General features: G+C 31.3%; 1 protein-coding gene across 49 annotated transcripts in view; it reads right to left on the bottom strand.

The window, feature by feature from the left end:
• LOC105145116 (longitudinals lacking protein, isoforms A/B/D/L) overlaps positions 1-15,676 on the bottom strand; it is a 191,214-nt gene that overhangs the window by 160,844 nt on the left and 14,694 nt on the right. The window contains exon 7 of one of the 49 annotated variants that reach the window (XM_087414271.1): positions 1,052-2,546. The exons of 46 other annotated variants lie outside the window; for them this stretch is intronic. In XM_087414271.1, coding sequence (XP_087270397.1) covers positions 2,338-2,546 — 209 coding nt within the window. In that variant the 3' untranslated portion in view covers positions 1,052-2,337. Of the gene's footprint in view, positions 1-1,051; positions 2,547-3,710; positions 5,998-6,129; positions 8,230-15,676 lie in introns of those variants that run through there. 2 more of the 49 variants (XM_087414263.1, XM_087414255.1) reach the window with 2 other exon arrangements.

The following is a 15,676-nucleotide window of genomic DNA, read 5'->3' as shown; positions in this document are numbered from 1 at the left end:
CAGTCTCTCTTTCTGATCCTTTTACGCGATCTTCCAGCGGTTGGATATACTACGCTCTACGACTATATCCCCTAGTTAAATTATCATTTCAAAAACATAGAGAGCATCAGATAAAAAGTATAATGGTAATGTTCAAATGGAGTAAATTAAATGACGGATGATCTGTGTGGTATTCGACGTGTTAAATGGATCTTCAAACGTTGCGTTACATAAAATCTTCAGTGAGGAATTAATAAATATATTTTTAAAATCCTTTAAAATATTTCATTGATGCCATCTTAACATGAGAAAATATATCATTATTATTTATATAACATTGTATTCGCGATCCTTGTATTTATGAAACGTTTTTAAAAGAATCTCCTAAATGAGATCTAGAGAATATTTATAAAATTTAAACAATGGGATTTTAATTGAAACAAATTTAAATTTTAATCAAATTGATTGGAGAAGTTATAGAGAAATCATTATTCTTTGCAAACCCATTATGTAAGTTAATAATGCCTATTTGCTTTACAATCGCAGACGAGAGCATTCAATGAATGTTTTTCAATGTTTGCTTAACACATCTTGACACAAATGTAGTAAATTAATTCACGTATCTTTCAATATCAATAAAACTCTTTTAATTACGTATTTTTTGTTGTTACAATAACCTTATAACTTTAAAAGAATGTAAATTATTTCTTAGCACTAAAAATATATAAACTGATTTGCATTCAATTGTAATCGTCGACACAACACTACACAGCCGACTAGTAGCTCTCAGGCTGAGTACAGTAATATTGTAACGATTGATACAATTGAATACAAATCGGTTTACATACTTTCAATATTAATAAATAATTTAATTCTTTTAAGATTATGAGGTTACTGTAACAAAGAATATGCAATTAAAAAGGTTAAATTATTTATTAACACTGAAAGATATATGAATTAAGTTACTACGTTTGTGTTAAAATATGTTAAACAATTGGAAAATATCCAATCATGTCTGAAGCGCTAAGTATAACAATGTAAAAAAATTAATTTATATAATGCGTTGCCTATATATATTATATATGATATTGTAATTTATTAAACGCCAAAGTACAATATATAGAATATAATATTAATATTCAATATTAATATTCTCTCAAAAATACAAATCTATTATTTTTGTTTACATATTAAATCCATTTTATGGAAAAAAGGTAGAATCGAAAAGACTAAGTATATAACAAGAAGTATAAAGTAATAGCAATTAAAAGCGCCGAGTTGAAATATCTAAAGGAAGTAAGTATAAAGGTGTTGAAGAGAGAGGATGAGATAAAGGCATAAATTAAACTAAAATATGATAATCTAGAAGAGGTAGATAAATATTAGGAAAAGAAGGGGAGAGGTGTATATTTTGTAGAATAGATAAAGATAATGTAGAGCATATTATATTAAGGAATGTAAAGAGATAAGAGGAAAATTTGATGAGTTATAGAAAGTATCGAGAAGATTATAAAGAGATTATGAGAAGAAAACTTAGATGAAACAAAAGGAAGAGTACTAAAGAAGCTCGGGATAGGGAGAAGAAAGTGAGAAGAAGAGAGAAAAGGAAGGGTAAAGGATAAAAGCAAAGGGATGACAATTAGAAGAAACTTTCAAGAGATTTTACGATAAGAATAAAATAATTCAAAAAGCGGAAGAAGTAGCAGAAGAAAGTGAGGTAAAAAATAAGATATGGGATAGACTGTACGAGACTGTGAGAAAAAATTGTGAATTAAGAGCTAAAGGATAGCGAATTTTAATTTTTAAATAGGACCAAGGAAATTAAGTAAAATAGATGTAAAGAATACAAAAATAGATCAAGTCGATATAAAAAGGGCGCATATAAGACATGGATGAATGAGGGTAAGAAATACTGACAAGCCCTTGTCTATGTAAATAAGCTAAAGTGGATAAATATACTCTAATTCTATATTAAATCCATTTTAACTAATTCGAAATACCTTTTCCGATATCGATTTTTTTTTTTAATAGATGATATTTCTGATCTTATTAACAGTAATTTCGATTGAGTGCAGAAACTAAAAATGAAACTAAACTGAACATCATTAAAATATTTTAAAAAACTTAATTTATATAATTAAAATAGACGTTCTTCAAGTTAAGATAATTCAAAATAAAAATAACTCAATATAACTCAATTTTCAATAAACTAAAAATAATTACATAAATTAAAAAATTATTACATTTCTTAAAAATGTTCCACAGATATTTTCTATAGCTTTGCTTATAAAATGAAAATTTCACGCAAACGTATTGTATAGATCAACAACTTGAGATCGTAAATGAGATCGGGAACGATTATTGAGTCGGATACATGTGCACCCTGATCACATGTTCGGTGAGAGTATCGGGCCTGGAGTAAAGTCTTCCGCAGTGCGGACAAACACACTTCAACTTGGTCGGTCCACAGCCATACCTGATGTGCCTGCACAAGGAGGACTGATTCTTGTAGCGTTTGCCGCATTTCCGGCATCGATGCTCACCGTTGCTGATCAGCGCATCTGACACTGTAATGAAACATAAAACGAAGTGACGTCAGTCCTCACGAGGATCGATTCAGATCATGGACCAAGATATCCCAGGAATCGGAAATCGCGTTATGGAAGAATGTGCAAGGAATTATACTTGTGCATCTCTTGGATTTTCCAGGAACACGAACAGAGAAGCGCCGTTCTTTCGAATAAGACTTTACTTGAACGATTTGTTAATCAAAGGATTCTTTTTAATGGATTTATCAAAAGATATAAAGAAGTTCTTAATGAAACCCTTTCTGTCTCACGTATGTACCTAAAAAAATTTTAACGACGAACCTTGTTGCCACGCTACGATACCAAGTGTTAATCACCTATCGAAGTAACACACGCGTTTAAAATTAATTATATACATATTATTTTTACGTATAAAAAGAGTGCCCGAGTGTGCTGTAATACATTTTAATTTATTATTAAAAAGAAAGGAAACTTTCGCTTTATGCCGATTGTATTGTAATTTTCATATGTTCCTTGAATTCTCTTTTTTAATTAAACCTGTGCTAAATTGAAAAATCTTACTTTAATTTTGATAAAACGTGTGCATAGCAAATTTTATAGTATAATTAAATACCATAATTAAATTACAGCCCACACCTGCACAATTAGACAAAGAGATTAGCTTGATTATATTACTAATTGAGAAATAAAATATTATATATAAATAGTATAATAATGTATATGTATATTAAAATATAATTATGGTCAAATTTTAAAAATAAAAAGCAAAATCCAGATGTCATACACTCTAAATTAGCCAAAAGACAATTATTTGTCTTTAGTCTAATATCACTTTATATCATATTGACTGAATTAGCGGAACTGTAACTATAAAAACTGAACATTTGTATTATATTAATTACAAAGAAAAATAAAATGTAAACCGCTTTTATTTTTATTTCTTTTAAATAAATATTTAATATATATTTACAAATATTTGAGTTAATGTGTACTTTAATTTACAATTAGTTTAAAAATAAAATATCACTATATATTAAAAATTTTTAATTATAACAGCATTATTATATGGTATTTTGTATACTACAAAAAATAAATGTACATATAAGATGAAAATATTAAAAAACATAACGGAGAGATATAATCAGATTGAGAGGAACGTGATACCAAAAAAATGGAAAGTGGTTAAGAAACACAGAATTTATTTAATATTACTTTTTTATTGAAATACCATAAAAATTTATAAAGTACGATAAGTAACAACATGTGGAATCAATGTCCAACAATAACAGTAATGTACCTATATCGTATTTTTTAGGGAAAAATGACCCATTATACCTCTTCTATTTATCTAACTCGCATAAATAACATATTTGTGCATATTTTATAGCCTCAAATGTAACATACGACACTAGAGTCGCTACATAACATAATTTCTCTTTACACATAACCGATACTTCTGCAATAAAACTGTAAAAAGAAATCCTATCCTTATAAACTCCAACATTTTTGAAAATTTACTCTACGACACAATAAATATATCTATCGAATTTTTAAACAATTTTCAGTACCTATAACTTTTTGTATTTTTAAATGTAATTCTTTAATCGCGAAGAAAACCAAAAAGATTTCAATACGCTACTATATTATTTTTAAAAACTATCGGCTACTTTATTTATATACATATATATAAAGTAAAATATCTAGAATGCAAAACTTCATAGACTTTCACAATTAATCGTTTTACTAAGATAATTCAAGATATATTAAAAAACTGTTTTTTTTTAATAATAATAAGACAAAAGATATTTATTCAAGAAAAAAATGTAGAAAAAAATATAGAAAAATACATGATAAGGATTGCATATGCATTCAAATATACTCCGGAAAGACTGATAAACTTCTGCATTTTAGTAATATACATTCTATCAATTTGAACACATTTTAATAAAAAAAATGTTAATTTTTGAGTTTAAAGTTTGCTTTCAAAAATGTAAAATAAATACATTCAAACGAATTCAGAAAATTCAACAAGAAAAGAATTAGATATGACTCATAGATATGACTCCTATTCACAGAGTTCTGTCATCATCCTAAACAACACTCTCCAATATATTAATCCATCTGTACACTTATCATTGTATAATCGTATACTTTTATAGAATAACTTAAACGTGTATATTGCACTAGAAAAATAGGAATATTAGTCATTTGGCATTCGTAATCAGGCTATTTGGCAGTTCACCTCTAAAACACGCAAGTACGCGTATAATATGCACGCAGTCATTTCATTTCATCTTGAATTTTCTAAAGAAAGTGAAAAATAAAATCTTTTGTCATTTAAGAAGAAATGTCTACTTGAGCATTTATATGTAACAAACTAATCTTGGAACTGCGCAATAATAAAGGATCTATTAATAATGTATCTAATTCTTAACTATACTGTAATAAAATTTATTTCAGAAAATAAATCATATTTGTTACCTGAAAACTCGTTAGATTAGACTCTTAACTCTTGAACGAGAAATTTTTTAAACACGAACGAAAAATAAAATTTTTGAAACAAGAACTTTTGCACGAGAACTACGTTTCAAGATTCAAATTAATCATTGAATACTTTTTTTAAAAATATTCTAATAGCCACAAAAGACTAACTAAGTTCATAGTTCCATATACAATAACTAACCCTACTGATAAATTTAAAATAAAAATTTCCTTTGGTATTCCTTTGGATAAACAAATCTAAGCGAAGAGTACGATGATTAAAATAAAGCTCCACAAAATAAACGAAAAAAATATTTCTAAGAGGGGCTCCTAAATGATCTGCAACCTAGTCTATAAAACCCGTTCAATAAGAAATATTATTGCAGCATCAAAATCAAAATAAACATGTTCATTCTAAATAGAACTTGAAATCTCATTCGCATACCACGCTAAGCAATAGTGCATAAAAGTGTCCAGCAATTTATAAACTTTTAAGTTCAAATTTATAAGATTACTTATATATATATATAGATTACATTTTCTTTTTAATAAAAATATATAATCTGTTTTAAAAGAGAATATGATGCAAAAACATTCCTTCTCAATTTCATGACAATCGCAATTGACTTTCGCAGTAATTTCGACGTCCTCAAAGACGGCTGCCAATCGATTAATCATCAGTAAACGGCGAATCGTTAATCGATGACAATGTTTCTCTACACGCCGAAGGAGATGAGACACAGCCACGGTTATTTAGCGATGGAACCCCCGTGGATGTTGAGGATATGCTGCTTGAGGTGATCCGGTCGGCAGAAGTATTTGCCGCAGAGAGTGCAGGTGAAGGTATACCGGGATCCGAGGCGGCCGCACTCGTATCTGGAGTGTCGTGTGAGAGAGGATCGGGATCTGTATCCACGTCCGCACATTACACAGCGAAATGGCAGTTCGCCGTCGCCGCCACTCAAGACGATCTCCTTCGCGGGGCTGGCTGCAAGCATACAGGGGGAGGCCTTTTACATCATACGGGTTCCTGTCGGACGCACGAAATGAGCCCCTCTTATCTGCAAAGCCGCGGGTCACTCCGGTCGAGACAGTGTGACCTGGATACTTTGACCCCCCCTTTCTTTTTTTTTTCTTTCTCGACCGTTGAAGAAAAAGCTCGAACCAAGCGTGTGGACAATACTGAATCAAGCTCGCTCCAAAGGAAGACTGCACAAAAAGCTCCCAAACTCGGCGAGGAATAGAAACTGGTTCCAGTCGCATTTAATTCTTTTCGAATCTTTTTCAAAATAATGAATTACTGAAATAATTAATTACTGAAAAATTTTACCGCCGTATAAAACGCTATTATTACGGTAAAAATAAAAATTAGAAGTCGCGTTGTCCACAAATAAATTAACAATAAATAAACAAATTAATTAATTCGTTAACATCTAATTATTGTAACGGGTATATAGAATATTTAATTATATTTCATTATTAACATATATAGAATTAAATTTATTTTTAGCTGTAATGAGGTTTCGTTTATTCTCGTATTACACGTCTTTGAGTTATTGAAGAATAAGTTAAAGACAAAATATTATATGCTAAAAATTTTACGACAAAAGCAAGTAATCGATATGTGAGAGCTTTAGAGTGACGTTCTATGTAACATAATGATAAAAAAAATACAACTTTAGCAATATATTTGTACATTTGAAAAAATAGCTTATCAATCCTTACGGCAGACTCTTGTGCAGTCTTCATTATTTTGGGCTGTTATTTACATGCTGCACCAAAATGAACTGCATTTTATTAGTGCATCCATTTTTACACCCGTGATGTAATTAATTTCAACCCAACGTAAAATATGATTTCTTGTATAGTTTCACCCAACACATATCCACGGCGAATGAGTGTAAATACTGGCTGAAGTTACGCGTGAATGATTTGAACGTGGATGAATGTTCCCTCCGATGAGCCGCTCGAGATACATAGCTCCTTCATTTGCCGCTTTAAATGTGACATTTACTCGCCACGCTGACAATCACGAAGCTTACGTTCCGCTAGATGACAAAACTTCAGCATGCAATACACATCAACCAACAATCACTGATGCTTCATTTATTCCTTCGTTAATCAGATACTGATGGTTATTTACAATACTAGTAGCATGTATGTACCAGATGCTACTTGTGATTAAAGGATCGATTTACGTCATTTTATTAATATATAGATATTAATTTTTATAGATTATATTGTATATCCGCTAGTAAGATGCAAGCGCGCATCGCATATCGCACGAGCTGAATTATACAAACTTTAAATTCTATTTAATATTTATTCATTTTATTTAATGCGTGATATAACATTCCTATTTATGTACTTATAGCCGAATGAAAAATATAAAAAAGTAGAACACAGAAAATATATATATTATATATATGTACACACACAAGTAAACCATTGATTAAATAATTCTTCACAATTACCAAAGCAATGTTTATTAAATACGATCAATTTTAGAGACAAACATCATTTTTATAAAGTATATTTACGGTTGTCTCGCTTTTAAATGTAACAAAAAGAAAAATATAAGAGCAAGAACTAGACCACGTATTTGATCTGTTTTCTGTTCCTGAACTAGACTGAGAGACTAGTGAGAGAACCGTGTTTCTTGCTTTCGACAAATATCAAACATATATATACCTATCTCTCAAGTTCCAAAAATGTACATTAGTTCAGCCACAGAAAACAGACCTGTTGTCGTCAAGAGAGGAGCAAGAGATAGTGCCTGAATCGAGATACTGGAGCATCCAAGAACGAGAAACGATCATAGGATCCCGCCTCCGTATTCAAAGGTGAAATAAAACAAGAACAAGTAATTTCGACGCAATGGATGGAAGATCTTTTACTACCGATTTTCATTCGTCTCTGTCGTCGTGCTACACAAGTATCTACGATTTCCAAAACTTGTACAGTACTCTGACGTCTTTCTCAGTAAACTGCTCCAGTCGCTGCTGCACCTGCTGCTGCTGTTCTCGCTGCCGCCGCTGCTCCTGTCGTTGACGAAAATCAGCCTCCAATTTCTCTTTTTCCGAGAGACAGTCGGCGATATGTCCCCGCAGACCGCTTCGATACTTGTAGCTGCGACCGCAGTTTGGACAGGAGAGTCTGCAGTAATGTGCCGTGGGTTGCTGATGCACCCCAGTGGACTGTGACCAATACGGCGTGGCAGCTGCAAGCATCATCGGCCAACTATATCACCCCGGAGGTCAATTATGCGTGCGGACGCGACAACAAGATGCATTTAAATTTCAAAGATTCCTTTCGAGAATTTTATTTTCACTTTTGCGTTAACGAGCTTTTTCTTAAACATTTCCTCTCTCTCTCTCTCTCTCTCTCTCTCCTTTCTTTTTCAGACTCTTTCTACGCACTGGCATTATTTTGAATTCAAAATAAATATCGCCCTAAATTTCCTAATTTTTCATTAAAAAAATAATGTAAACGGTGTTTATATATAAATGAAATATACGACTTACTTTTTTTCAAAGGATGAATATGATCTTAATTGCCAGATATTTTGAAGTTATTTTCTAAAAAGAAAAATTTGAGAATTAGATTCAAACGTTTAAAAATATTTAAATAAATTGTAGAAGATTAATGGCTAATTTTAGTATTTTTTGTAATAAAATTTTTAATTTGATAATATGAAAAGGTTTGAAGATTATGCCACACCAAAAGTTAGTAACTAAGTTATTTTACATTCGCAACGATACGAGAGCTGAAAAGCTGGGTGTAGGGTTCGCACAATTGAAAAAAGTAGAAGATTCTTTCCAAAGAGATTCTTTATTTGTTCTTCATCTGGTCCATCAACTGGTCGGATTCGCATTTGTGGATTGAAAAATACGACTGGATGCAAGGTCGATACGATTGGCACGAAAGCATACGTATAAGATTCTCCAAAGACTCATAAAAAGAATGCTTCTTCCTCGCGTGCACGTTAGCTTATAGTTACGTTAATTCTACTTAGAAAGTTTACCACATAACTAACGATTATAAATCGAGATTATACGGAGAGCAAACAACAAACTTATATTAATGAAATACTAAGCTGAAAAGGAGACATTGACAAATGAACGAAACATGATGATAATTCTTATATTACGGAAAAAAATTTTAAAGACGCTTTAATTGACAATGATTCGTTCTAGCTGAAGACAAAATGTGTTTGTATAACCGAAGATCATATATATATATATATAGTTGAATTTTTTAAAAATAAATTAACTCAACAACAATTGTTAACAATAATTGATGAAGTAATCTTATAGTGATATTTGGTAAAAGAAAAAATGCTTTCGTCTTTAATAACTTACAAATTCGATTATATAAATAACACAGACATACGAAAAATTTTTTTACCGGAGATAGACTAGTAGTATTCTTATATATTTTTTGATGCTCTGAAACCATTGTTTGAATTGCTCCCGTCACAATTTTTTCTTTTTACCAATGGAGAAGAACAATATTTTTTTAACTTAGCAATTCGTATATTTCATAAGTTTGCATATTTTATCTCAGCATTTTGAAAACCAAGCTAGTCAAGAGACTTTAAAGATATTAGAGAATCTAAACTATTCCCCATCGATTGGAAAGACTGTGACGTAACGAAGCAATTTGGATAGATTATGTTTTAAAGCGCCAAAATACGTAAGAATACCATCGTCTAATCTTCGGATGAAACATTAAGGCTCCTGAGTAGTCGGTGGCATGCGATTCAAAATCAGTCGGCAGCCTGGCGAAATGTGGCGAAATTAATACCCAGCAAACGAGAATGGATTAAAATAGACTAAAATTTTTTTCTATCCGAATGCGTATTTTGAATAGCGAATACTTTTTTTGGGATTTAATTGGATTCAATTAGATTCAATTGAATGCAATTGTGGATTGAAAAACTGCATTTCCTACTCAAAATTTTGAATTGAACAGTATTCACAATTGTGTTTGTGTGCACAGAAAAAGCTAATATTATTTTTAGGTTGAAAGACATAAAGTTATGCTCCATGCAATTCCTATAAATGAATAAAAATGCATTCAGAAAAGTATTCATTTTAACATTCGTGAATCAAGATTTCTGAAAATCTGAATCCATTTCAATTCATTTCAATCCATTCTCGTTTGCTGGGTAGTCACACACGCTCACACACACAAGCACAAGCCCATGTACATGTGCTCTCGGCGCGCCGAAAGCGAGTACATGCTCGAAATTTGTGCTGCATGCCATTTCGTTATTTATTTAATTGTGGAAAATGTAACATGTTACTTAAAGTGGACAGAAACTATAGTTATCTTGAAATAAAAACGTATATTACATTCATTTCAACAGCTGTTCAAATCGTGTGTTTCTGTCCGAAATTAGGCTCACTTTACCTCTCTTTTACGACCATTTATTACTGACTATTATAGGGAAGAAAATTTCTACCCATTTTTTAGGTATTTTAAAAGCATTTAAATTTAGATTTATCCAAATTGTCTTTATTTACAAATGCTTGCAGCATAAATTTACGTGTCATTTCTCGCTTACTGATGTCACGATTCCAACATAGCCGCCGCGACTACTCGGGAGCCTTTAATTTAATTTTGCACGTCCGTGTAATTGGATGATAAATTTCGAAAATAATTTCACAAGATCTTCGAATAGAAAAAATAAAACATTATTTAATGAAATATTACTCGCGTGAAAATGTGAGAAATCTCTAGTATTAGACTGCACTTTGTCCGATCAGTAATACTTCCAGAGAAACAATGAGAAAAAACATCATTAGAACACATACGTCTGGTCGATTTTTTATAGAAATTAGTCATTTATTGTAACAGAAATTTGAAATTAGCGCCGTTATTTCTAACGAACCGATTTACAACAATGTTAACGTCGATTATATTTCTGAAAATGATTCTCTCTCACCAAAATAATTTCTAATAATTCTAAATTTGGACATATTTACAGAATATTATGCGCAATATAACTATATAAAGTATTATAATTTTCATAACATTTTCAAATATAACATTCTTTCAAATAAAATTTTAAAATACGCTTTCCCTGTTTATGTAGAAAAACAGTTAGTCTTGAAAAATCGTAATAAATTCTTCAAGATAGCAACATAAAAGTTAAACTCCAAATTGACAAAATTCAATTAATTTGAGTAAAATAAAACAAAACGCTTCCGAGTTTAATTAGAGAACATACTAAAATCAAACATAGTATTTTACACGTTGCGAGCCAAGCCAATAATTATAATACCAAATATAATTTCGAGTTAATATACTGCTCGACGAGATAACTTCTTGAAGACATAATGTGACAACCAAAGATCAAATTGAACTCCAAGTGATTTCATCAAAATTAATATAAAAAAAATTTTTAACAAAATAAAAATTAAAAATAAAACAATATGTACGAGAGTAAGAATTTTACTCTCTTGGAGGTCAATGTGAAACTTGATAAAGCCATCCCGATTTCTGTCGAGCTACGTAACGTCGCATCTACGCCCATGGAAAGCAGATAACAACGGTAGATTGCTCGAAGAAATCATTATTATTAGATATATTTTCTAAATATAAATATTTTAAATTTACTTCGTAGGAAAGGAAAAGATTAAAAAAAACTTGGCATCACGGCGTGATTTCTGCTTTCAGGTTCGGTTCGAAACGTTAAGAGAGAAATAGAAATCACGAAAGGGGGAAAAAAGATTCAACTACGACAAATCGACATGCTAGAATTATTGATGCCCCCTCTGCCTCTCCGTTGCCGCTGTTGTTGCTGCTGCTGTTGATGGCTCTCGTTCTCGTATTCCCTCGGGAAAACCTCTGTCGCGGAGACGTGACGGTCCAAAGGCGATACCTTGACTAGTCTGGTATAGGGTGTTAAACGATGACCCGTCCTCTTCTGATGTGACCGCATGATGTCCACCCTGGTGAAACGTCGTCGGCAGGTCCCGCAGGAAAATTGCTTCTCCACCCCGCACTCGTAGCGCTGATGCCTTTCCAGGGAATACTGGACCGAATAACGTCGGTCACAGCGTGAGCAACGATACCCGAGATAAGACTCTGAAACACCGTGGGGCCCTCCACAACTATCACGCGAGCATACAACGCGTCTCCATTCAGTGGAATCTTCCTTCACGTGCGAGGGAATGATTGAATCTAAATCAGTTGCGATCGGTTCTGTCACAGTTTTGTCGAGTCTCGATTGTCGTGAAAATTGGAAATTGCATCAAGAAGAATGAATTAAAATCCAAATGTACTTCTTTCAAATTATAGATGAGATACATAAACATGAGTTTTTACCAAACATATACCTGTTTCTCGTTATTTGAGTAAACATCATAAATCCTTGTTCTTGTAAAGATTAGTTACCATTTGTGCAATGTATTGCAGCTCTGGTAATGATCGCTGCGCAGCAATGATTAACAGAGAAGCAATAATTGCATTAAAATGATAACAGTCAAGTCAATTACAGACATTACGATTATTCAAGTTTTGAAAGTATTTTTTTATGAAGACAAGAATTTATACAAATATTAACAACAGGAAATAAAAGTTGATAAATATTCTCTCACGTTTATGAACTATTTCGATTATAAAGTAGCAACCTTTTTCGTAAAATGGGAACGATGTTAAATTTAATCCTACGATCCTATATGAATTGTACCTTGTGTTTTGCTGTTACAATGTCAGTTAATTTTGAATAGTATGCATTAAAAACCTCCATTCCGTAAAAATGTTTATAATTTCAAATAAAATGAATTTATATGTAATTTTCTGTGATGCTGAAGCTGGAAATTCAGAAGACTTGAAACCTCTGCGAGACCCGCAACGAGGTTGCAAATCAATATAAAAATCCTAAGCAGCTCATTAAGAAAATTATTCATATTTTCAATGAAAATGAACGTAAAAATCATTTTCCTCGAAAATTTAAATAATTGTCCTCTCAATTACATCACACAAATTATATTCATATCGTTCTATCATCCAAACGATTATTTTTCACGATTTTTCATTCTCAAAATTTTTGTTAAAGCTATATACACCCAGAATTAAATTTTACCAAACTTACTTTGTTGTAATCATTCGATATCTGCGAAGAGCGACACAATATTGCTGCACGAATCTTACCATTTTTGCGCCACTGCTCGCAACATATCCGAATGAAGATAAACACATAAAACCGCGCATAAAAACATTCAAAGATAACTCGATCAGCTTTAACAAAAACCTGAAAGTCAAATTCGTTAAATCAACCGTTATCAATGAATAGAATAATCAGAAGATAATTTATTCTATGCATACAATTCAATTATCCATCCGCGAAACGTGGTGATGAGGCTCCCTATAACGCGTTAAGAGACTATCAAAATTGCTTCCTTCGATCACGAACGATACAAAGATAATCGATAGTTGTTTGCACGCCAACGCCCTAAATTTGACGACCCAAAAGTGCAACTTGCAATAATCTCATAATCCGATTAATTTTGCATGAAAAGCTCCGAAAAGAGTCTACATGCTTTACCCTCTGCCTCAAATCGAAACATATGAGAAGTCAAACATTTCATTCATACAAAAAAATTCATACATACATTTTTCATTACGAGGGACGGACTATTCACCGAAACAATAAAATCCAGCTTTTAACGCAGCATATACATTGAGCTGAAAAATTAAAAAAAAATAGGAAGAATAAAAGAGGAGAGGAAAAATATAATATCGGACATGTCATCGATCTGTTTTCATTCAGCGAACATTGCGTAACTTTCTAACAAAAAGCGACGCAATTTCCACGGAATGAGATTACAAGAAAACAAATTTACACGGACACTGTTGAAAAATTTGACCATTGAATGAAAAGAGTCGAGTTGATGAGAATTGTGAAATGAACTTATTCGAAAAGTAATCAACTGACAAAAGCATCATTGCAATGTTCCGCCAATATATCATGAAAATTATTTCATCCATTATATACATACACACACACATATATATATATATATATAAAATTGAAATTGTAATTTCACGATATGATTCGGCATTTGACATATGCCTGATGTGATAATCTCGTAGGAATATATATACATATACATACATAAATATATGTGTGTGTATATATATAAATCAAGAAAAATCGAAAAAACGTGCCAAGAGTATATCTTATTTTTGGTATAATAAACGAATAATGGCAGAAATAGAAGCTATCAATTTACGAGTACTATTGTCCATTGAACTATTACTATTAGCAAGGCAGAAGAATACTAAGCTTCTCGATAATCATCGAAATGCTTAATCACTTTAAAAAACAATACAAGACATCTCAACTATTTCTGCCAGATTCAGTATATGTAAATATAACAAGAAAGTATCTTGCGTGCCGATACAACACACAAGATTAAATACTTACGTACATAATACCTTTTACCTTTTTATCACATAGGCATCTGTGCAATTCACTATGTTAGCGACGTCACATCCCTGGCAAATTTGGCTCGCAAAATTTGCTCTCAAAAAAAGCAAAATGCTTTATTGAAAGCAACTATATGACAAATCTTCTTGACATCACATATAATCCTAATTTATCAGAATAAATCCGATAAATTACATTAATATATTTCACTATTTAACACATGGAAATCATCATATTTTTATGGTAGATTTCCATAAAAGTAAAATAGAATCGTAATAAATACGAATATCAAATATTTTCAAAAGATGAATATAATTATTAATAAAGTTTTTCATTAAAAACAATTATCTTAAAGAAACTAAAAGCTAGAGAATATATCCTAATTAATAATCTTATTAGATAAATCATTATCTAGAAGTATCTAAAAATGTCTTATTAGATAAATATCATTCATTCACTTAAAAATATATACAAAGATAATATCCTTCATCAGATGAAAATTATGCTCCAACTTTTCACACATACAAAAAAAAATATTCTCATACAAAACACCAACATCATGATTTCTACGCGTGTCAAGTTTGAGATCATAGAAAAAAATATCTATGAAATCTAATCAAACTTTTCTAGAATCGCTCCAATTTAATAAATATATATTTTAAAGTAAAAAAGCATCTTATTAAAAGAGAACAAAATTATGTTATAAACCACATATAAATTAAAAAAAATTTTTTTTTAATTACGCCGCAATATGATAAAAAGTCTTACAAACTATATTATTACTTATTATTACTTATTACTAATCGCGAATGTTACACTATTTATTATATGGGGTTACCACAATACTGTACCATTAAATACATTACCAGTTCCAAGAATCGAAGTTTCTTGACGTCTTCCAAGCTCTTGTTTAAAGATTCGAAAAGCGAGATCTTCGAACTCGAGCATTTTTCCTCATCCCTAGTTCTTGCAAAAAAAGATCACACACATCACGAACACGAGGCTCAAAAAAGTCGAGCGAAAAAAAAATAAGAACATTGTGACTGAGAAAATCTGGGGTACGTTCGGAAAGATGCTATTAGCGCTATTTGTCATTCTATCTTCATCATTTATGAGAAACATAAAACAAGAATAGAATGACATACAGCGTTAATAATGTCTCCCCAAACGCATTTATAGACAAAACCAAAACAGTAAAGAGAAAATATATGCAGTCTTTGCAAAA

Source organism: Acromyrmex echinatior, chromosome 16, assembly GCF_024713525.1.
Source record: "Acromyrmex echinatior isolate Ae372 chromosome 16, ASM2471352v2, whole genome shotgun sequence".
Lineage (NCBI taxonomy): Eukaryota > Metazoa > Arthropoda > Insecta > Hymenoptera > Formicidae > Acromyrmex > Acromyrmex echinatior.
The sequence above is the reverse complement of the archived record's forward strand: the minus strand, read 5'-3'. Positions and strand labels throughout refer to the sequence as shown.